This window comes from Parathielavia appendiculata, assembly GCF_033297405.1.
Source record: "Parathielavia appendiculata strain CBS 731.68 unplaced genomic scaffold N657scaffold_9, whole genome shotgun sequence".
Lineage (NCBI taxonomy): Eukaryota > Fungi > Ascomycota > Sordariomycetes > Sordariales > Chaetomiaceae > Parathielavia > Parathielavia appendiculata.
In genome coordinates, this window is record NW_026944228.1 from 77881 (window position 1) to 98539 (window position 20659).

At 55.8% G+C, this 20659-nt stretch overlaps 10 protein-coding genes across 10 annotated transcripts; 4 read left to right on the forward strand and 6 right to left on the reverse strand.

Annotated features, from left to right (window-relative positions):
• Positions 1-2636: 2636 nt before the first annotated feature.
• N657DRAFT_575998 (uncharacterized protein) lies at positions 2637-2891 on the reverse strand (the record flags this gene model as incomplete). Its single annotated transcript, XM_062789145.1, has 1 exon — positions 2637-2891. The coding sequence occupies one exon, from the start codon at positions 2889-2891 to the stop codon at positions 2637-2639; it is 255 nt and encodes an 84-aa protein (XP_062645890.1).
• A 289-nt stretch (positions 2892-3180) lies between these two features.
• N657DRAFT_681933 (uncharacterized protein) lies at positions 3181-4702 on the reverse strand (the record flags this gene model as incomplete). The annotated part of the gene is made up of 3 exons (XM_062796439.1): positions 3181-3405; positions 4571-4627; positions 4691-4702. 3 exons carry the CDS (start codon positions 4700-4702, stop codon positions 3181-3183), a joined length of 294 nt encoding a protein of 97 aa, XP_062645891.1.
• Positions 4703-8812: 4110 nt separating this feature from the next.
• On the forward strand, positions 8813-9837 carry N657DRAFT_657014 (P-loop containing nucleoside triphosphate hydrolase protein; the record flags this gene model as incomplete). Its single annotated transcript, XM_062794758.1, has 3 exons — positions 8813-9108; positions 9176-9623; positions 9661-9837. The coding sequence occupies 3 exons, from the start codon at positions 8813-8815 to the stop codon at positions 9835-9837; spliced, it is 921 nt and encodes a 306-aa protein (XP_062645892.1).
• A 50-nt stretch (positions 9838-9887) lies between these two features.
• N657DRAFT_491813 (uncharacterized protein) lies at positions 9888-12488 on the reverse strand. Its single transcript, XM_062787629.1, has 2 exons — positions 12325-12488; positions 9888-12237 (listed from the first exon to the last, which is right to left on the reverse strand). Exon 2 carries the CDS (start codon positions 12213-12215, stop codon positions 10098-10100), a length of 2118 nt encoding a protein of 705 aa, XP_062645893.1. The 5' UTR covers positions 12216-12237; positions 12325-12488; the 3' UTR covers positions 9888-10097.
• Positions 12489-13022: 534 nt separating this feature from the next.
• On the forward strand, positions 13023-14939 carry N657DRAFT_691429 (glycosyltransferase family 21 protein). Its single transcript, XM_062797109.1, has 2 exons — positions 13023-13381; positions 13435-14939. The coding sequence occupies exons 1-2, from the start codon at positions 13272-13274 to the stop codon at positions 14906-14908; spliced, it is 1584 nt and encodes a 527-aa protein (XP_062645894.1). The 5' UTR covers positions 13023-13271; the 3' UTR covers positions 14909-14939.
• Positions 14940-15131: 192 nt separating this feature from the next.
• N657DRAFT_621258 (SGS-domain-containing protein) lies at positions 15132-17010 on the reverse strand. Its single transcript, XM_062790615.1, has 2 exons — positions 15977-17010; positions 15132-15917 (listed from the first exon to the last, which is right to left on the reverse strand). The coding sequence occupies exons 1-2, from the start codon at positions 16856-16858 to the stop codon at positions 15330-15332; spliced, it is 1470 nt and encodes a 489-aa protein (XP_062645895.1). The 5' UTR covers positions 16859-17010; the 3' UTR covers positions 15132-15329.
• A 229-nt stretch (positions 17011-17239) lies between these two features.
• Positions 17240-18505, forward strand: N657DRAFT_664771 (TRAPP I complex). Its single transcript, XM_062795256.1, has 2 exons — positions 17240-17486; positions 17561-18505. The coding sequence occupies exons 1-2, from the start codon at positions 17281-17283 to the stop codon at positions 18009-18011; spliced, it is 657 nt and encodes a 218-aa protein (XP_062645896.1). The 5' UTR covers positions 17240-17280; the 3' UTR covers positions 18012-18505.
• On the reverse strand, positions 17866-18904 carry N657DRAFT_646791 (Apc13p-domain-containing protein). The gene is made up of 2 exons (XM_062793183.1): positions 18758-18904; positions 17866-18688 (listed from the first exon to the last, which is right to left on the reverse strand). Exons 1-2 carry the CDS (start codon positions 18884-18886, stop codon positions 18350-18352), a joined length of 468 nt encoding a protein of 155 aa, XP_062645897.1. The 5' UTR covers positions 18887-18904; the 3' UTR covers positions 17866-18349.
• On the forward strand, positions 17915-18291 carry N657DRAFT_491857 (uncharacterized protein). Its single transcript, XM_062787630.1, has one exon. The coding sequence runs from the start codon at positions 18046-18048 to the stop codon at positions 18232-18234; it is 189 nt and encodes a 62-aa protein (XP_062645898.1). The 5' UTR covers positions 17915-18045; the 3' UTR covers positions 18235-18291.
• Positions 18905-19706: 802 nt separating the features above from the next.
• N657DRAFT_681940 (uncharacterized protein) lies at positions 19707-20243 on the reverse strand (the record flags this gene model as incomplete). The annotated part of the gene is made up of 2 exons (XM_062796440.1): positions 19707-20044; positions 20105-20243. The coding sequence occupies 2 exons, from the start codon at positions 20241-20243 to the stop codon at positions 19707-19709; spliced, it is 477 nt and encodes a 158-aa protein (XP_062645899.1).
• Positions 20244-20659: the final 416 nt, after the last annotated feature.

Sequence of the window (20659 nt, forward strand, 5' to 3'; positions counted from 1 at the left end):
CTTGCCACTGTGCATTGCAACATGTCCTCCCTCAGAGCTGCCATCTCACGCATCGCAGTAGAAAATGTTCCACGGTTTCTCTCGCTCGGCCGCAAGGACAAAGGTCTGACTCGACCGCTCCGATTCGGCTTAGAAGCCGTTCAGCCTCGCCATTCCAGTTCGGAGTTGTGCCAAGATACAGGCCTCTTTTCGTTTCAACTTGTCGTAGAGATCGCGAGTGTGCTTGCCAGGAAGTGCTACGTCCAGAGCCGTTGAGAATTTGCCTACGCCTTCCGGGAGAACTCTCCCCTGTCGTTGTTTGGCCAATGCCAGCCTGATTGCGGTGGACTTGGCTTGGGGCCTTTGGAGGTTGGGTATCTGTCCTTGTCTCGTTGTCCTTTGTGCTGCCGCCTTGGCCTCTGAGCCCAACGCAAAGTTGGCTTCCGCTGGGATTCACAGGAAGTCGACTGAGTTCCCTCTTTCTTGGTGCAGTCTAGCCAACTCGTAGATTTGTCGTATAGTGCCTTGGCCGGACTGTTGTCGCGGTTGCCTAATTGCTGCTAGCGCTGACTGGTTTCTGGTAACGATGGTGATGTGCCTATGGCAGGCGTTGGCCAGAGTCTTCTCCAAGGGCATTGCGATGGCTGCTAGTTCTGCTGTGTATGGGTTCTGCTCCTCCCTGGTGCCAAGGGTTATAGCGAATCTTGTCACGATCTCGTTGGTCCTGTTGAAGAGAGTGTCTCGTGCGATGCCACCAACACCGACAATGCCTTTCTTCACGGATAAACTGGTTGCAATCACGATGCCCATGGCTCCGTTGGCCATCTCGGTCGCCTTCTCTCGGTCAACCTCGATCGTCGGCTGTAGGCGAGGTGCCCAGGGAGCGACGGCGTATTCTTGGATTGTTTCCATTTGGTCGACTTTTACACCTTCCGCGATACGGGCGATCTTTTGAAGCGGGGAGACGAATCGCACTGTTGCCCGGATCTTCCTGAGCGCGAGGGGATGAGTCCCAGGCAGAGTGTGGATGTTGATCCATAACCTGGCTGCCGCCCGGGTATGTCGTTCTTGTATGGAGAGAATGCTCGCTTCGGCTTCTGCTACAGCCGTAGCCACGGTCCGAAAGGCTCCTGTGATTGCTAGGGCGCCAATCTTCTGAGCCCTGTTCAGCCAGCTTAGCGCCTTTCCCCTACACGCATGCATCCAGACGCTGACCGCGTAGTCCATGACGGGAGCCACTGTCGCTACAAACAATTGTCTTGCTGTTCGCGGGGAGAGCATCTTCAGCCTCCTCAGGGCTAGAACGGCTGTGAGACTCTTGGTTGCCGTCTTGGCAATGTGCTTCTTATAACGGAGTTCGCAGTCCATTGTTACCCCCAGGATCTTTGCGCTCTTCTTTGGTTTGATCGTGTCCCCTCTGACTATGAACGGCGTTCCGGAGGATCGCTCCTTGTTCCTTGTGAAGTGTACGATGGCCGTCTTTTCGCTCTCGAACTGGGCGCCGCTTCGTCTTTCCCAATCCAAAGCCCCGTCTATGATAGCTTGGATGCCTGAGCGGTTCGCCTCCGCTGTTGGGCCTACAACCCAAGCCGTGTAGTCGTCAACAAAAGCGATTGAGCCTCCGTTTGCGTTGATTTTGTGCTGCACCAGGTCTGCGTTGAAAAAGAGGAAGAGTATCGGGGATAGCGGTGATCCTTGTGGCAAACCCGCTTGGGGCAGCTCTTGCCGTTCCGACGTGAACCCGTTTACCAAAATGGTCGCCGTGCGCTTAGAGCAAAAGGCATCAATCCACCTAACCAGGGATTCTGGTACACCTCTTGCCCTGAGCCTCTGCAGTAGCCTGTCCTTGAAGACCCCATTGTATGCACCCTTCACATCGAAGCTGACCAGACTGAGCACTTTCCTAGCCCTCCATGCTTTGTAGATTTGTTCTTGCAGCAGTAGGAGAGCCTGCTCAGTGGACCGTCTCTTCCTGGCTCCAAAGTGGTTCGCAGGTAGCAAGCCAAATGTCTCTGCCGCGTAGGACAGGCGTTCCGCAATGACTGCCTCCAGTATCTTGCCAAGCGTGGAGAGTAGCGAAATAGGTCTCCAGGCTTCGGCCAGTGTGTAGTCGCTCTTCTCGGGCTTCTTCAGTGGAATTATCTTGGCATTCCTCCACTGATTAGGGATGTCGCCGTCTCGAAGTGAGGTCTGGAATAGGAGGAGCACTCTAACTGGCAGCGGTGGGAAGAAGGTGGCCAGTAACACTTGGGCTTGCTCTGCCTTGCCCTCTGTGATAGAACCATCAGCTCGGACAAGCGGCGGTATTCTGTCGCCCATTGTGCCACTGCCGGTTTGCAGGTATTTCGCTGCTTGCCAGATGTTCGCATCGTCGGCAAGGAAGTCGTTCCAGTGTGAGCTTTTCTGTCTGCGGATGTCTTGGCAGGCGAGGTGCTGGCGCCATCTGGACGAGGAGCATGCTGTGGGGACCACCAAACTGGGGAGCAAAGTCAGTGGAGGGGAATGCTCCAGGGTAGACAGAAATGGTTACACACCTCGGGACCTTCATGTCAAACTCATAGGACGCCCTGTTAGCGATGATGTAGTCCCATAAACGTACGTCCGAGTGGGATCCAAGTCCTGCCAGCCCTGAATCTCCATCTTGCCCCGGTCTTCTCTCAGCGCGCCAACATAAACACCAATATCCTTACCAAGCCATTCCGTCGTCCCCGAGTTAATTCGAGCGCCTCATAATCAACTTCAAGGAATAGCCGCTGCTGCGGATCCAGCAACTCAACCTCCTGCTTGGTAAAGGACCAGCAATTGGGGTCAATGTTGGCCAGATTCAGCTCCTGGAGGAAGTGAGCGTGCTTTTGACACGGCCCGGGCCGAACCACGTGTCGATGTTGTAGCGGTCCTTCGGCACGCGGCATCGTCCGTCCTGTCCGTTGACCAGGAGGTCCCAGTAGGTCTCGGCGTTATGAATTCGGCCGGGAAGACGCATGCTCATGTCGATGATGGCGATAGGCTTGTAGGAGCCTTGTCGGTGACCATTGATCCCATTCCCGTTCACCCGGGAGGTGCCGTTGCTGTTGCCGTTTACGTGGCGGTTCAGGTGGCCATTGGTCTGGCCGTTGGTATGGGTGGACGTCTCCACGACCGCCATCGCATTCGCCAGCCGCACCCCGGCCTCGTGCGTGGCTTTTACCCCGCCAGCGCGCCCTACATCTCAAACGACTGCGCGAGCATGCCGTCCACGACGCTCATCCACAGCACATTACCACTCTTGCGCGCCGGCGCCGAGCCAGCCTTGGCGCTCTTGATCGCTTGCTCGCCCACCATATACTCAAACAACCTAGCCCGCATAATGTTGAGCGCCATCGACAGGTACTGCGTCTTGCTCGTCTGCTGGGCGCCGCTCAATGACTGCTGGATATGCCGCTTGCTCTAGTTGATTGAAAGCGGCGGGTTCATCCGGATGGCAGATAACTTGTCTGTGACTTGTTACTGAGTATCTCTCGGGATGTGCTTGTTGAAAGGAACACCAAGATTCGCTGCTTTTGGCTTGGTCGGGAAAGCGGCATGTGTGGTTCCGTGAAGGATTATGGACAGGTGAATAAGTAGGTGCACCACCTCCCTACCACATCGCTGTCCGCGTCGGCCGGTCTAGACAGTCTATTGCGTCAGGGAACCGACTATGTACCGCAAAAAGCTATCATTGAGCGAATGGTCAGATAAATGGTCGAGGACGGTAGTACGTACTGTACCACTAAAGCAATCCTGGGCTTGACTACAAGAGGCTGTACCTCGTGGCCAGTTTATGCTCGAAAGGGGGTACACTTACAGGGTATCAGCATCGGTTCTTTAGTCGGTGTCAGCAGAGCTCGAAGGGAGCCGGAGCCACAAGTGAGATCATTTGGCTCACCCATGTGCTGCAAGCCATCGGGACGAGCCAGGCAACCGCCACCACAAGGACTCAATTGCCTTATCTGCGGGTTTCTCCTGACACCATCACAACTGGTTGTCCTACGCAGCCCTTCATCCGAGTTGCTGGCTAACGAGTCAGAACCGGTTGTGGATGCGCCCGAAGAGCTGGCGGTCGAGGTTGCAGCGGCGCCGTTGATAGCTTCGTAGGATGGCACAGCGGAGCTGGACTCGAAGCCGGTTTGACCAAGGTATCCCGCACCGAAGTCCGAGGAGCCCAGACCGCAACCCCATGAATCAAGGATGGGAAGGGCGGGATCCTAACCAACATGAGTTATATAATCTGAGAAATGGAGTGAGGTAGCTTGCATGTGTATGTCGGTTCAGGTCCGAGACCGGGTGCTCCTTGCTTGGTGTGCCCGTTGGATCAATTGTCGGGAGAGCGGCACCCGCTTGCATGTCAAACAAAGTGTGGTCTTAAATCCAGATTGGCGGAAGCTACCTAGAGGGGTCTCTGGATTGAAAGACCCGGACATGCAATCCCTCTCGTGTGATCACCATGAAGTTGTACCTGAACTCGCAAAATCCTCCATCAGCGACTGCTATGATTTCAGCCGAGCTGTGCCTGAGTTTTCTGGGCTTACCGATTGGCGATGTCAAGTGTTGACCTGTCAGGAATGTAACGTACTGCTATCTGCTTCCAAGCCCGGTCATGGGCGTAAACGGCATCCACCAGGCGTTGGTCCTGCCCAAAGGAGCTGTCAACGCGTGCTCAGCTGTGAGTAATGCTGGATGCATAGAAACTCACCTCCTGTTGCATCCAAGGGTCGCGCTTGAGAACGGGATCAAGTGAGTTTGCCCAATGCTTCGCACACTCTGGATTGTTGGGTTAACGGTAAATGGAATTTATCAGAGAGTAGCAGAGACACCAAGTACGGTCTGGTGAGCGAGTCCCAACAGCCTCAGAGACCGACGTCAACTACTCGTACCACGTTAGCGGAAGGATCCCGGATTACGGCATGTCTTCCTGGTGCCTCATCGTTGCATGTGGAGGCCGGACTGAGGGCAGGGCGGCTTCGGCAACGTCCCGGGTGTTGCCATTGCAATGGCTCCAGAGTCTTACTCTCACTTGATGCCTCATCACCGAAGATGTTCCCGGAGACCCTAGTGCTGACATTGATCTCAGCACTTCCAGACTGTCACTGCAAGCTTCGATATAACCGACCCTTACGGGATGTGACAGACATGAGCACGCAATTTTCAAAGAGTCTTGTCCCCTTGCGTGTCCAGGTTCCAGCTGGGTGCGCCTCGGACTATGGTTACAAATGAGCGAGTGCGCTTGCTTTAATGCGCCGCACGTATATTGGGTTGTTGGTGATGATAGTCCGCAGTGCTGCGGCAAATGCTTGTATTGGGTCAGCGGGAGTGCCTGGAAAGGGCCATTGGACGATGCATACAGCTCTCCCGTAACCCCTATGGCCTCCTCTTCCAGGCCCTGGACGCCTCATTGCTCAGCCGGGCGAGCAGGATGGACCGGGCAAACACTTGCCATGCCTAGCTACATACTGTGGTCGCGTGCATAAAAAAAACCCCCATGTCAGGTACCTGTGGGGCACAACAGGCTGACGCGTTTTGGCCAATCAGCTGGACACACCCAAACTTTCCACTTTACACAGTACTGTGGAACAGCGTCTTCCAAAGCATCTCTTATTTTCGATAACTCACAACAGCACGATGGCACGGCCACAGGGATCCAGCGGTACGAAACAGCTTACTACCGAGGAACGCCAGCGAGTTCGGGTTTTATATTTCGATGCCAGCAAAAGCCAAGCTGAGATCCAGAGTATCACTGGCTATACTAAAGCCCAGATCCGGACCGCTATTCGCGCTCGCGACGCCACTGCTAGGCGGAGTACTGGCCGGCCACGGACGTTAACACCAGAGCAAGAAAACGAGCTTGTTCAGTATGTCGTTTCCAGTAAAAAAGCTCGTCGGATGGGCTTCCTTGAGCTCACAACAATCATCTTCGCTGGGGTCTTTGGCGTATGGGTGATCAATGCTCTTCATCGACTGAGCTTCCGCCGACGAGTTGCTCGTAAGAAGCCACCGATAACCGAACGAACCCGGAAACTCCGAGAGACCTGGGCCAAAGAGCATGACCATTGGACCCCTGAGCGGTGGGCAAAGATCCTTTGGACCGACGAGACCTGGGTTACTGGTGGCCCGCATAGGAAGCAGTATGTAACCCGGCGTCAAGGCGAGGAGTGGGATCCTACGTGCATTGTGGAAAAGTATCAACGCAAGGGTGGCTGGATGTTCTGGGGTTGCTTCTCTGGCTTAGGCAAAGGCCCTGGGATTTTCTGGGAAAAGGATTGGGGCAAGATCAACGCCGAAACCTACCGCGCACATACTGTACCTGTGATTCACGGCTGGGTACAGTTGTGCAAGGAACAGCTTGGTGAGGACCTGATCCTGATGCAAGATGGCGCTCCAGGGCATGCAGCCGCAGAGACGAAGGAAGATCTCAGAGAGCGAGGCATTGTTGTGATGGAATGGCCACCCTTTTCACCGGACTTGAACCCTATTGAGTCTTGTTGGAATTGGATGAAGGACTGGATCGAAGACCGGTATGGCCTTGAAGAAAAGCCCTCGTACGAGAAGCTACGTCAGTATGTCAAGGAGGCTTGGGAGGCACTACCGGACGACTACTTGAGGGAACTGTTGGCCTCGATGCCAGATCGGTGCAAGCGGTGATTGCAGCCAACGGTATGCATACAAAATATTAATTAGTTGTTTACTGTATTTACTGTGGAAGAGTGTGGATACCTTACTCTCGGTTAGCGTGGGTACACCGCATGGAGATTTTCATTACCCATCATACCACAGTATGCGCGGTGTCGTGGGTACGGAAAGCTATTGGCCGTGTGTCAAAGTGTCAACTCAATGAACCATGGTCTCAGATTCAGCTTTCTGGAACATTTCGGCAGGCGCCGGTCACAAGCGACAAGGACGGGTCAACAGGACCGGGTGCTGGCAAATCGCGAACCACTAGCACTGTGACAGCACTGTGGCAGCAGCAGACAGGAAGGCCACTGGCAGCAGCAGCAAACACGGCAGCCGTGCTGGAGGCTGCCGAACTGCGCGTGATTTCGCAGCCTTGCTGTTGAAGATGAAAGGCTTACTGTTGACGCTTTCTAGGAAACGTGGAATTTCGAATCCAGCTCTGGTTTCCCGCGATGATATTTTATCCTCGCCGGTAATGCAGATATCTCATTTCTCGAGCATACTTAGATACTACAGTAGTTTGATCTGGACGGACAGGAAGTGAGGTACCTAAGTATTTCATACTGCGTGATTGATGTTTCAATTGACAAATTGATAACACACAAGAGACGAAATCGCAGGTGAGACAGTCGCCCTTGGCTACTGTGAGCCCCTCCCCTCATGCAAAGGCTCAATTCGAATGCAGAGGAAGGTCCCCCTGGCAGCGTGACGTGTACCCCCACCGCTCGCTGCTGCAGAAATACCGCGTACACAACAATATTTTTTGTTCCTGTGTCTGCCAAAATCGCTCGGTGTTGCGCCACAAACCCTCAAACTAAGCCAGCACGCAGTGCCACGTGCCATACAATCAGCATGTCAGACGACATAATACCAGATTTTCCGTTCAAGCCCACGCCTCCGGCACCGCGGTCGGCCTTCAACATCAATCATGATTGCGGTGTCAAGCTCACAGCTGTACGGATTAGGTCAAAACAGGATCCGCTTTCTCTGCATCGCTTTTTGCTGCGCTTCCGCAGACTACCCACCGACCTTTGCTGCAGTCACCGGCGATCCACAACTCGCCCCTTCCCGCCAACGGTCCCGGCAATGTTAGTTTTTCTAATACACTCTTGTTCACGCTTCTCATTGGCGTGCCGACGTTCTGTCATGGAAAGTCGGTGGGCTTCTGAAGACAACAGTCTTCTTCATCCTCACCCTGCTGCAGATCCTGATTGACTTCTGGACCATTGCGTCATCCAGCACCATTTGGCTCAAGTTCTGGTCCGAGGATGTGGCCTCTCCCGATCCTTCACACTCCAACGCTTTCTATAACGGCCTGTACGCCCTGTTCCAGATAGGGACCCTCTTCTGTTTGTTTGTGGTAGCCAAGGTGTGCTTGACTTCCATGATTACGGTGTCAGGAGCAAGACTACACAAGGAGGCGCTGAGGACCGTCATCGGTGCCCCGCTGAGATTCTTCACGAGTACCGACATTGGCATTGTGGTCAATCTTTTCTCGCAGGACATGACCCTCATCGACGGTCAACTTCCGCAGGCCCTGATTAATCTGGTGCTCACGCTCGGCATGGCGGTTGTGATCGGACGTCATCACCATACATTGCCATAACATATCCGGTCTTGGTTACGGTTCTCTACATCCTCCAGAAGTTCTATCTCCGAACATCGCGCCAAATAAGGCTATTGGATCTGGAGGCGAAGAGCCCTCTCTAGTGAGTCCCTCTTCCTGTTCCCCATCCCCGTCCCCGTCCCCGTCCTTTTCATCTACTTCTTCCTCCTCCTCCACGCTCACCTCCCTGTCATCATCCCCATGCCCGTCCTCGCCGACATCCTTTTCGTCTTCTTTTTCCTCCTCTTCCACCATAGTCTCCGTACTGCACCACACTGACCTCTCAGCTCTCACTTTATAGACACCATCAGAGACGTCGCCACATTTCGCGCCTTTGGCTGGGTTCAGGACAGCATCTCCCGTAACCACATGCTGATGGATACGTCCCAGAGACCGGCGTACCTGCTGGCCATGATTCAGCGGTGGCTCGCCCTCACGCTCCAGCTCGTCGTAGCTGTCATCGCCCATGGCGTCGTGACACCCTTGCAACCCAGCTGCGCACCAACACAGCCTTCAACCGGTGCCAGTTTGGTGGTACTCATGACGTTTGGCGAGAACTTGACGATGATCATCAGGTTCTACACCCTGCTCGAGACGTCCATCGGCGCGATCAGCCGGCTGAAATCGTTCAGCGAGAATGTCAAACAAGAAAGCAGTGAGGGCGAGGACATCGTACCGCCCAAGGAGCGGCCAGCGGACGGGAAGATTGACATCAGCGGCGTGTCTGCCGCATACGAAGACAATGGAGAGGCGCCTCATGAACACCTCGCCCTGGATAACCTTCGTCTCAGCATCGCCCCAGGTGAAAGAGTTGCCATCTGCGGTCGTAGCGGCAGGTTAGTCCTCGGCTCCTCTACCCTTACCCGCAAACCATCCGCTAACCCCATATTCCGTCAACAACAGTGGAAAATCCTCCCTCCTTCTTCTCTTCCTCCGCCTGCTTGACCCCGTGCCCCGACCCAAACCGACAGGCCCCAGCCAAGACCACCAACCCTCCAACAACCCACTCCCTCAACAGATAGCAATCGACTCCCTCCCGCTAACCTCCATCTCCCGAAACCACCTTCGCGCCCGAATCCTCGCCCTCCCACAAGAACCCGTCTTCCTCCCCTCGGGCACACCCACCCGCACCAACCTCGACCCGCAGCACGCCGCCTCCGAATCCGACTGCGTCTCGGCGCTGCAAGCCGTCTCTCTCTGGGAATTCATCTCGGCGCGAGGCGGTCTCGACGCCCCGCTCTCGCCCGACACACTGTCGCAGGGCCAGAAACAGCTGTTTAATCTCGCCCGGGCCATCCTGCGCAGACGGCTCCGGGCTAGGGACAGCGAGGGCGGGATACTGCTGCTGGATGTACAGTTCGAGCGTGGACAAGGAGACGGACGAAGAGATGCAGCGGGTTATCATGCGCGAGTTTGCCGGCTATACAATTGTTATGGTGAGCCATCGGCTGGGTATGGTGATGGGGTTTGATCGAGTGGTAGTGATGGATGCCGGGAGGATTGTGGAGATGGGCCGGCCCGCGAAGTTGGCTGAGACAGAGGGGTCGAAGTTTAGGGGGTTGTGAATGGTTGGGAATAAGGCAAGGAGTTAAGGGTTTTGGATTGCGGGAGTTGGTAGGACGTGGGATCGGAAATTGGATAGAGCAGATGCCAGAGCAAACAGAAGAGTGACGGTGTCAAGTTGGCGAGTCCGTCAAGCCGCTGGTATTTGAACGAATATAGCCATCTGAAACAACGCAAGTGACCACCCTCCGTTTCCCATATGCAATCCATGTACATGCCGCCAACGACAACGCCGTCCCATGCATCGTATCTGTATTGTACATCACCTGTTCCGATTGACCGAAAACCTCCGCACCATAACCTCCCGAATATTGTACTTCTTCAGCGCAGAGGCAATACCTCCGCGCTGCATCTCCTCCTCAAATACGTTCGGAGGCGGTATGTCGACATAGACGAGGACCAAGCTCTTTAGCACATGCGAGAGCACCCGGTTGACGCCCATCAGCCACGACCACGACCTCCTTGGCGCCTCGTGCTCATGCCCCTCCCAGGCAAAGTCCGAATAAGCAGGCAATACCATGATGCCGAACTCGCTGTGGTCAAAGACGGGTCCCCGCTGATAGATGATCCAGTCGACGCCAAACTTGATGCCGTGGCGGGGAACCCAACCCAGCGAGCGGAAGTGGTGGTAGACAGCGTAGTTCACAAGAAACGGGTCGTCAGGCCTAAGTCCGGAGCCAGCCGGCCGCGGGGGTAAGTAGGAGTATGAGCGGAAGAGGGCCAGGAGGTGTTCCGTGGAGATGGGAGAGCCGGTGACAGGGTCCACAACCTTGAGGGCTCCAAGGGCAAACACTAGGAAGAAGGCTTCCTCTGGCGCCAGCTGAAAGTGTTCTTTATTCTCAATTTCGCCTAGGTCGACCTGGCTGCTCACAACCAAGTCGGAGGAACTCTGAGGAGCGGCCTGCGAGGCGGCAGCAAGGGTGCGGGTTACGTCTAGCTGCCCCATGAGTTCACCGTTCGACAGGGCAGGGCCAGCGCTCTTCGCGGGGACACCGGACGAGCGGTTTGGGCTTGGCGGGTCAGAATGCACGAATGTGGTTGACTGGACCGTGGGTGAGAAGCGGACACTCTTCCGACGCTTCAAAGGCTGCGAAATATTGCCGTCCTCCTCTTGAGCGGAGCTCGAAACAGATTCATCTGAGCGCAGAGAGGGGGGCGAGACAGCCCCTTTCCAGGGCTTACTTGGCTGGACTCCGTGGATGGACACTCTGTCTGCTTGATCCACTCGATGACTACTGCCATTTGGGTCACTGGCCTTGAGCGCATGCCCGTTAACTGCACCGTTCGACTGAAACTGGTCGTCACGAGGTTCGCCATCCACAGGAGCGTTTGTGTCATGATTTGTCCGCAGTTGCGGCTGGCCGAGAGCGCCAGATCCCATCTCAATCATAACGAGCCCGCTGACAGGCCTGGAAATAAGGTCCGCATGAGAGTTGGGTAGCAACAGCAGCTCCGCCGGGCCAACTGGCGCTTTCCAATCCCGCCCTTGGCTGGGTTGTTGGGAACTCAAGCCACCTGGAAGGCCGTCTGACCGTGCCAATGAATTGGGCAGCGCGAGCAATTCCGCCGGACCAACAGGTGGCTTGTGGTGCAGGGAGCGGCATGCAGGAGGCATGTCCGTCATGACAACTTGGGTCTGCTCGATGGAGTCAGGGAATTGTGTCGCAGTTTCTGCCACGAAATCTGCCGGACTGTGTTCCACAGCAGCGGGCTGAACGGAGCATCGGAGTGACCGCGATGTCTCGACATTGACAGGCTCGTAGTCAAGGACCCCATTTGCCTCGGCGACCCTGGTCGCGGCAGCATGAGCCGCGGCTTCGGCAAGTCTCTGTCGCTCAATGGCTTCGAGCTCTGCTTTCGCTCTCTCCCATTTAGCAAGACGACGTTCTTCTCGCCGCAACTCCGTGCGTGCCTCGCTAACGGTCTTGCCTTCTGGTGAGCCCCGTCTGGCCAGTTCCCTCTTCAGCCAGTTCGGCTCACTCCGACTGAGACTCCCTTTGCCGTAGAAGCCCTGCTCCCACAGAGCACGAACGGATGCGTCATCTCTGACATGGACAGAACGCGTCTCCGGGTCCCAAATGCCTATGTGCACCACCGACGGCTCGCGCGGCGGCGGACGGAAAACTTGGCTCAGCCAAGCGTAGGCGAGATGTAGGAGAGATATGGGATTGTTCGGGTAGAACGTGGGGAGGGGAAAAGTGCGAATTGGAGCAGGCAGGGCGTAGACCTGGTTCAGGGGCACCTTCGCTGGCAAAGCTCGCTCGACTGCGGTCGTCGGGGCCCCGGCACTCGGCGCCTTGACTGGGGAAGCCGCGGAACCGGCCTTACTGGTGGTATCTCCGTCAGGGGAGGCCGTGACGAGTGCTGCGGGTTTAGACATTTCTGTCGCGCTTCATGTCGGCCTGAGGAATGCCAATGTTAGCCGCCTTCCACCTCGGGCAATACGAGACGGAATGCAAGAAGTATCTCCAAGACGATTGCTCAGATACCGTTGTAGTCTATAAATAGAGGGCTCTCATTGAGCGTACACTGAAGTACATTGCTCTACGCACCAGTATTCGAGTGTCATCATCGCAATCGGGGCCCCCTTGCTCTGTACCGAGTTGTGTGGAGGCATCCAGAGTAGAAAGTCGTCGACCTTGCATGTCTTGTGAATCCAGCTGGATATCCTCACTCGAGGTGCGCAAGAACAAGCTAACAAATAACGACGTCGAGAAGTCGATCGACTGACCTTTCCACAGGATCTTCCACTCAGTTACCGACGGAGGAAGAATTCGATCTTCCAGCGCACCAGAGAAGGTCGCGAAGAGGTGGTAGGACGTTGTGACGTTATTGGAGCCTCAAATCATACTGTGAGGTCGTGGTCTGTTTTGCTTTGCATGATGAAAGAGCTCTCCAGGAGCCTCGGAGATGCGTTGGGGTGGATGAATTATTCGCGTCAAGCACAGATTTTCAAGACCTTGCAGAATTCTCTTGCAGCCTGAAAATTGGGGCAGCCCGATGGAATGTAGAGTTGGAGACAAAGTCCCAAACGTGCGGGCGAGCGGGGCAGCGGTTCGGTGAATCGGCAATGCAAGCAATTGGCACGGACGGCCCGGTGTCAGAGTGCCGGGGATCTGGACCTGAAAATGTCCAATTGAGCAACCAACAGGCCATTCTTGTACGCGTATCTGTAGTCTTCCACATGGGAAGATCCGTAGAGCCCATGATAGATCCTCTTTCTCGCGCTCCCTTACGTTTTACAAATCGAATCATCGCGGCTGCCCGGATATCCGTCCCACTTAACTAAGCGTAGTTACAGTACCTGTTCCTTTTCCAATTCATTGCCCCACATGGATTTGCCGTCAGACGCGAGTCTCATTTCTCTCGCGTCCCCCGAACTTTCCGTCACGCCCGCTGCGTTCGTCTGCCAACCTCCTCCCTCGCTCACACAGCGATGACTGTGGGCAATGGTCCAATGTCCATCGTAGTCCAAGGTGCCGCCTTGGTAAGCCTGGTTTGGAGCTGCATCGTCTTTCTTGTCCAAGGCATCGGCATTCTTCAGATGTAAGGTACATTTCGTCTGAACTGCCCGGCCGTAGCTGACATGGCTGATTCAGCTTCCGCCATCACTCCGCACCGAAAGCGAAACCCGTGTCGCCCTGCCTGAAAGATGATGAGGTGCCTCACATAACGCTGATACGGCCCGTCAAGGGGGTTGAAGAAGGGCTCTACGAATGCCTCGCCTCGTCCTTTAGGCTAGCCTACCCGAGGTCGAAGTTGACCATATACTTCTGCGTCTCCTCCGTCTCTGATCCGGCATATCCGATTATCCAGCAAGCCGTCGCAGATTTTCCAGGGTTTGATGCGAGAGTACTGGTCGAGGAGGAGGACCCGCTTCTCCACGGCAACGGCGGCCATGTCAACAACCTAGGGCCGAACCCCAAGATCCGCAACATGAGCCGCGCATATCGCGAGGCAAAAGGCGATATCATCTGGATTGCTGACTGCAATGTCTGGGTTGGAACCGGCTCGGCAGGACGGATGGTCGACAAGCTCTGCGGGTTCCGTTCCGACGGCGGCAGAACAACGCCCTATAAATTCGTGCACCAGCTGCCGCTTGTGGTTGACGTTGGATTTCCTGGGGATGCCCGAGAACATGGTCTGCTGGCGACACACGCCGTCCACCCTCATCCGCCCAAATCTGTCCTCGACTACGGCGGCCGTCTAGAGGAACTGTTTATGTCAACCACGCATGCCAAGTTCTACGGCGCCATCAACACCGTCGGCATCGCCCCGTGCATTATCGGCAAAAGCAACATGTTCCGCAAGTCCCATCTCGACCGCTTCAGCGACCCGTCCCAGAACCCGATTCTCTCCACGAAGGACGCTTCCCGGGGCCGCGGCCTGGACTTCTTCTCGTCCTACATCTGCGAGGACCACCTCATCGGCGACCTTATCTGGCGATCCAGACTCCCGGGCTTCAGGAACCACGGCCTGGTATTTGGCGAGTTGGCCATCCAGCCCATATCGGGCATGTCGGTGGCCGCCTACATCGCGCGCCGTGTCCGCTGGCTGCGCGTGCGCAAGTGGACCGTGTTGCTCGCTACGCTCGTGGAGCCTGGTGTCGAGTCACTCGTCTGCTGCCTTTACCTGTCCTTTGCCCTGACGACACTTACTAGGTTCCACGAGACATTCGGCGTGACACAGACTTGGGCCGCCATGGGCCGGATCTGGCTCTCGGCAGTTACGGTTTGGATGCTGGTCGACCGCTGGGTCTACCAGAAGCTACACAAGTTACAGAGCGTCGAGGCCGATGAACACACGCCCTTTTTTGCCTTGGGGCCGTGCCGCCGCGGCGGGATTCAACAGAGGCCGTTTCTCGAGTGGCTGGCTGCCTGGCTGGGGAGGGAGCTGTTGGCTCTTCCCATCTGGACATGGGCTGTGCTGCTCGGGGCGAGCGTGAACTGGAGGGGGAAGCACTTCAAGGTGCGCATGGACATGAGCGTTGTGGAGATCGAGGGCCCGAAGCGTCCGCCAGCAGTACCCTCGCCAAACCATGTGAATTCTTGTAACAAGGACCGCATAGACTAGGTTAGACTTGGGAGCATAGAATTATACCCATAAACATTGGTAATTCACCATAGTCTGTCCACATCCCAATATCGAACCGCTTGTCATGGGTGATCAGTCGGCTTACAACGACACTCCAAAGCGTTGTCACAGCAAAACGAGATGGTAAGGCATCTATCTGGTTATGGAGCAAAATAATCCTCTGCCAGCTGCGACTTCCAGCTAGATTACATGCAGCATTGTCCTCAGTTCCTTGCGCCCATGGCCAGTCTCCGATGCACCTAGTCACTTAACTCGCAACGCCTCCCAACGGCTCCATGCAAGTCAAAATCAAGAGGCGATTTGAGTCGGCCAAAACCCACCCCTTGACACCGACGCCAAAACCAAGCAGACCAAAGAACGAAATCGACAAAAGGAGAGAAGAAGCCCTCGACGCCCAGATCTAGCTGTCCCACTTCTTCGCCTCCACGCCCTGAGGCGGGACAGTCTCCACCTTGCGGCTCTTGACGTCCTCCCAGTCGGTGCTGAGCGCAGTCCCATTGCTTTCGATGAAGCTCTTCATCATGGCCCGCTGCTGCTCCGGCGTAGCGCCCTTGTACAGCTGCTTGAAGAAGAAGTTGACGTCGTTCTGGTCGTCTTCTGCTTCCTCCTGGCCCAGCTTCTCCCAGTCTTTGGGGCCGTGTCGGCTGCTCGTCGGGTAGGCCGGCGCTGCCGCGGAGGCCGGCGGCGGGGCGATGGGAGCAGCAGCGGGGCCGGCGTCAGGGGGGCTGGCGGCAGAGGTTGCGGGCGTTGTCTCCGCGGAGGGGACTGCTGTCTCGGCGCTGGCGGCGCCAATCCACTCCTTGCCCCATGTCCCCCACTTGACACCGGGAGCGGCCTTGTGGAGGACCAGCTCGATCTTCAGTGGTGTCGCGGTCCAGCGGGATTTTGACGGGTCGATTTCACCATCAAGGAAGAGCGTTGAGGTGGCCTCGGGTTCACCAGGTTTCGCCCAGGGAGCGTTGGGGCGAGGTAGTGGTGCAATTTGAATCTGCAGTTTGTTAGCAAGGCCCAACGACAGCATGCGAACAACACAGAGCTCGGTCTTACCTTGTTCTTCGACATCTTAACGTCCAAGGCCTCTCGCTTTATACCCTTCGAGAACAGCGTGAGAGTGACTGTCTGGTTGCTCTGGTAAAACGCTGTGCGAAGCTGGAGCTGCGTGTCGAATCCGCTGACGGGATCGGGCCGGGGAATTTCAGCCTGCGCTGCGGTTTCAGCGTCCATGCCCGTCTGGGGCTCGGTCGGTTTCGCAAGGCTCGTCCTACTCTCCTCCGCGACCTTTGGCGTCGCCTTTTCGGCATCCTTTTGCGGCTTGGGTGGAACTTTCGTGACACTGACCTTGCGGCCGGGGTGATCCTCGGGGAGATTCTTCATCATGCCGAGCACCTGGCTCCTCCAGATGTAAGCACGCCTCCAATCGTCCTCGAACCCCGTTTTGACCGAGGCCTGAGTCAGGCGCTGCTCGATCCCAGCCGACTTATCCACGTTCTCCCCCGGTTGCCCCTTGTTATCGGCAACCCCGTCCTCGTAGGTCACGGTGTAGTTGCCGTTCTCGTCCACCTTCTTCTCGACACCATCGTCTTCGCGTGCCGGACGGCCCTCTGCCAATGACATGCTCCACTTTGCGCAGCAATCTGCGTCGGCGTAGCGGCCGAGCCGGTGGTATTGGACTGAGCGGCGATACTGAGCTTCGATCATCTGCTTGCGCGAGTTCCCCGAACCGCGCTGGGCTGCCACATTGTATGCGAGTTCAGCGTCGCGGAGAGCCGCCTCGAAGTTCTTGAGGTTTTGGTGGGCTTCAGAGCGTGCGAGAAGCCAGACGGGCGATTCGGAAGACTCGAGAGCCTTGTCGAGAAACTGGATCGCCTCGCCGTATTCCTTGCGCTTGACAGCTTCGACTCCATTGTGACCGAGAGTCGTGGCAGACATTTTAACGAGGGGTGTTCAACGCCGATTAACGAAGCCAGGCGGTTGATGTTAGGTGGAAGCGTTAGATCATTTAGATCATATATTGTAATCCGTACATGGCAGCCTTGCATCCCAACGAACGCTGCATGTTAGGGTCAACCAACACAGCAGCGGGGAAAAGGTAGCTGTTTCTGCCATCTTCCATGGTTGTCGCAGGCTGACGCAAATGAGACCCTGAAAATTCACCGCCTGCCTTACATGGCAATTGTGTGTAATGCCAACCCTGGAAGTCAATGCACACCCGAAGCGCGCAGCAGAAAGTGGAGACAGCCGTTTGTTCCTGTGCAATGCTCTCGAGTGCGTGCATCTGACGTGCAACGACCGACAAAACCCCAAGCCTAGATTGTCACAGTCCCCGGTATCGTATCAGTGCGGTGACATCAATGGCGCACTTTGGTCCGGGCAAGACAGCAAGCAGCAAGGAGCAGGCGGGCCTGCGATATCCATCCAATGGCAAGACCATCTACCACCGACCACTGCACCGCACCAAGACGGCCGAGCTCAGCCAGGCCAGCTTCGCCTACCTCTTTTCCGAGATGGTCAGCTACGCACAGCGGCGGGTAACTGGTATCCAGGAGCTAGAAAAGCGGTATATGCGCCAGTCCTGCCCTTCCACCTGCTCCCTGCAGACTAGCAGCTGATCTTTTCCCTTCTTCGTACCAGCCTCAACATCCAAGGCCATCCAATAGGCCTCAAACTGCTCGACCTCCTCCTCACGCGCGAACCGCCTCGCTCGCAGACGCGGCCCTTGACCATCATCGCCCTCCTTCACTTCATCAAGATCAACCTGTGGACGCACCTCTTCGGGCGGCAGGCAGACCGCCTCGAAAAGAGCTCCAACCCGGACACGCCCGACGAGTACATGATCATCGACAACGAGCCGTTGGTCAACGCCTACATCAGCGTGCCGCGCGAGATGAGCCAGCTCAACTGCGCCGCCTACGTGGCGGGCATCGTCGAGGGGGTGTGCGACGGGGCCGCGTTCCCTGCGAGGGTGACGGCGCATAGCGTGGGCGGCAAGGAGGAGGGCGAGATGTGGCCGGGGAAGACGGTGTTCTTGGTCAAGTTTCAGCCCGAGGTTCTGGAGAGGGAGGCGTTGTTTGGGAAAGGGTGAGCAGGCATACAGCGGGGGGCGTGTGGATTGCCGTATGAGGGAATCGGAGATCCGGTGGGGTTCGGGGCATTTGGGCTGGCGTTTGGGTTTCTTGGGAACGAATTGGTTTACGGGTTTGGTCATGGTAGTTGGTGTCACGTTTTTCCGCGTCCGGCTTCTAGACGGAGATGCAAAAATCACGCGTATCCTAATGTTGATCGCTTGTCAAATGCTATGTCCATAACGCCTTCCGTAATCCTCCCATAATGCTTCCGGGATGCTGACGATACCCTTTACCTTCCTGATCAAACGCCTAGCAATGCCTTGCGAAAACGATACATCAACCCTTCCTCCCGCCCTTAGCGCGGCAAGCCCGTATACCGAGGCCCGAATCCACCCATCCGTTTGGCTCCGCCGCGTCTCTTTGGCACAGCGGTTGGAGCCGGCCCTCGGGCCATCAATTCCGCAAGTCCCAGGTCCTTCCAAGCCGGCTCGCGCGCCTTCTGCGTAGCCTTCTGGACTCCATAGGCGGCGTGCTGATCGGGAACGACATCGTCCTCCTCCTCTGGGTTGACGGGCTGCAGATCCGGCGGCACGTAAACATCGTCTTTGGGCAGCTTATCCTTGCAGAACTCCTCAAACAGGTCTGCGTGCTGCGAGTTGTGCATGTGCACATAGGTGTAGCAGGCGTCCTTGTTCTTTCGCATGTGTTAGAGCAATGCGCTGATTGGGTTATGGTGTGTAAACATTGACAGAGGATGATGTACCATGGTAGCAGAAATTGGCGCGCGGATGACAGAGTTTGAGAGGATGACTTTGGGTGGCTCGACCATGGACGTCGCGGCGATGGCACTGACACTGGAGCTGAGTGGGATGCGTGATTGTGGGGGCGTCATGGAGCGGCCGGAGTCGCTCGAAGGCCGGTCATTGCCATCCCTGTCCATCTTGGCGGTTTCTGATGGGGTGGTTGTGGCGTAGATGATGGTTGAGAATGTGTGGCGGTGCAGTGTCGTGGCGTTGGCAGTAAAGATGCTCACACAAAGCAGTTTTACCCCTAACCCACTTACACCGATTGTGCCTCTGGCCCCAGCATCTCAAACACCGAACACTTCCGACATCACAAGAGACTCTTTGACATCGATTAGCCGATTCTGTAATGAATGAAAACTACTCTTCATCCTTCCATCCAGAAGCCATCAATTATGTCCCTTCCCCATATCCCAATGGTGAGCCAGCTGTGCAAAGCCGACCCAAGATTGCGAATGCGGTAATACAAGTTCCACCTTACCTCACCCATGATGCTTTCCCTCATGGTTCTAGGAGACACCTATTTGACTGGTTTGCTCAATACGGCTGGCCCGAAGGAGCCTCGTACAAGGCGAGTGTGAACCCCCTTGTCATCCGGTTCCCACACCCCGTACTTCTTGTCGCTGACAACACAAGAATCCAAAACATGACATTCGAAGTAGAAACTCATGACTTCCTTGTTGACTTCGATTTCGTTGTTCTGGTTGTTGCATAAGGATGCAACGCAGCGCTTGACCACCTTTGTCTCGCAGTCACGCGGTTTGACTGTGAAATACCCCGCGGAGCTAGTATCTGCGGTCAATAGCTTTTCTCCGTCTTGGGAACGAACGAATTCTGAGGAAACATACCAGTGAATCTACCGAGGGCGCTGCGGCACTGCTCCGGGACAGGCGGATGTTCTCCGGGCTGCTAGTTGTTAATGGAAGTGGTTCCCGCAGCACCACGCTTGTGCTTGGCTGGCAAAGCCACGTTGTTTGTGGACCAGGCGTTGTGTCGAAAGGGACTTCTGGCGTCTTTGGGGTCCAGATACCAGATATGGATGCTGTACTGGTCCGTCTCCGAACGTCCCCACATGCCGTTGATGACGCATTGGTTGTAGACCTTATTTGTCATGTCGAACGCCAGTGTTCCCGTGTTGACCCTTGCCTTGGTGGACTGCTTGTTGAATAGAGTGCCCGCGCAAGTCCCCACGGCCATCTCTAGGATTTGCCTGCCCTCGAGCGTGATATAGCCAGATGCATCGTTTTCTGTCCTGAATCATTCAGCGAAGGTGCTTACATGTCTCGAATGTCGAGGAAGAAACCTACGGCTGAACGCGCTGATAAGTTGGTGGCAGTCAACAGGGTTGGGCTGCTTGCTGCTTGTGATACAGCCCGAATCACCCGCCAGCAGCCCACCAAAAGCCACGTGGTGGGATGAAAGGAGCAGAAGAATTATGGAGATCATGGTGAGGATGCTGCTTTAGAACAATGCCGACGCAAATGTTGGTGGAGGACTTATTGCTGCAGAGTGCAGATGGCTTCTCGGTGTGAAAGCAATCATGACAGGACGGCGAGGTGGCGCCTCAGATTTCGGCTGCACTCCCTTAACAGTTGACCCAAAAGCACACTCCTGCTTGCTTCCTGGGACTGGAGCAATGCCAGATGGATTAAGCAAGTACGAACGTCAACCGTACGGAAGGTGCCGCAGTTGTAGGCATGCGATGAAAATACAAGAATGCACCTGTGATACGCTAGTTGAACAGTAGGGGGTTTGAAGCCAAGTGTGACCATCAGCCAGGAGTATGTCCGCCTAGGAATTTGATACCTGAATGTATACATCCATCAGACTGAACATAAACCAAAACCGTATGGGCATTCTCA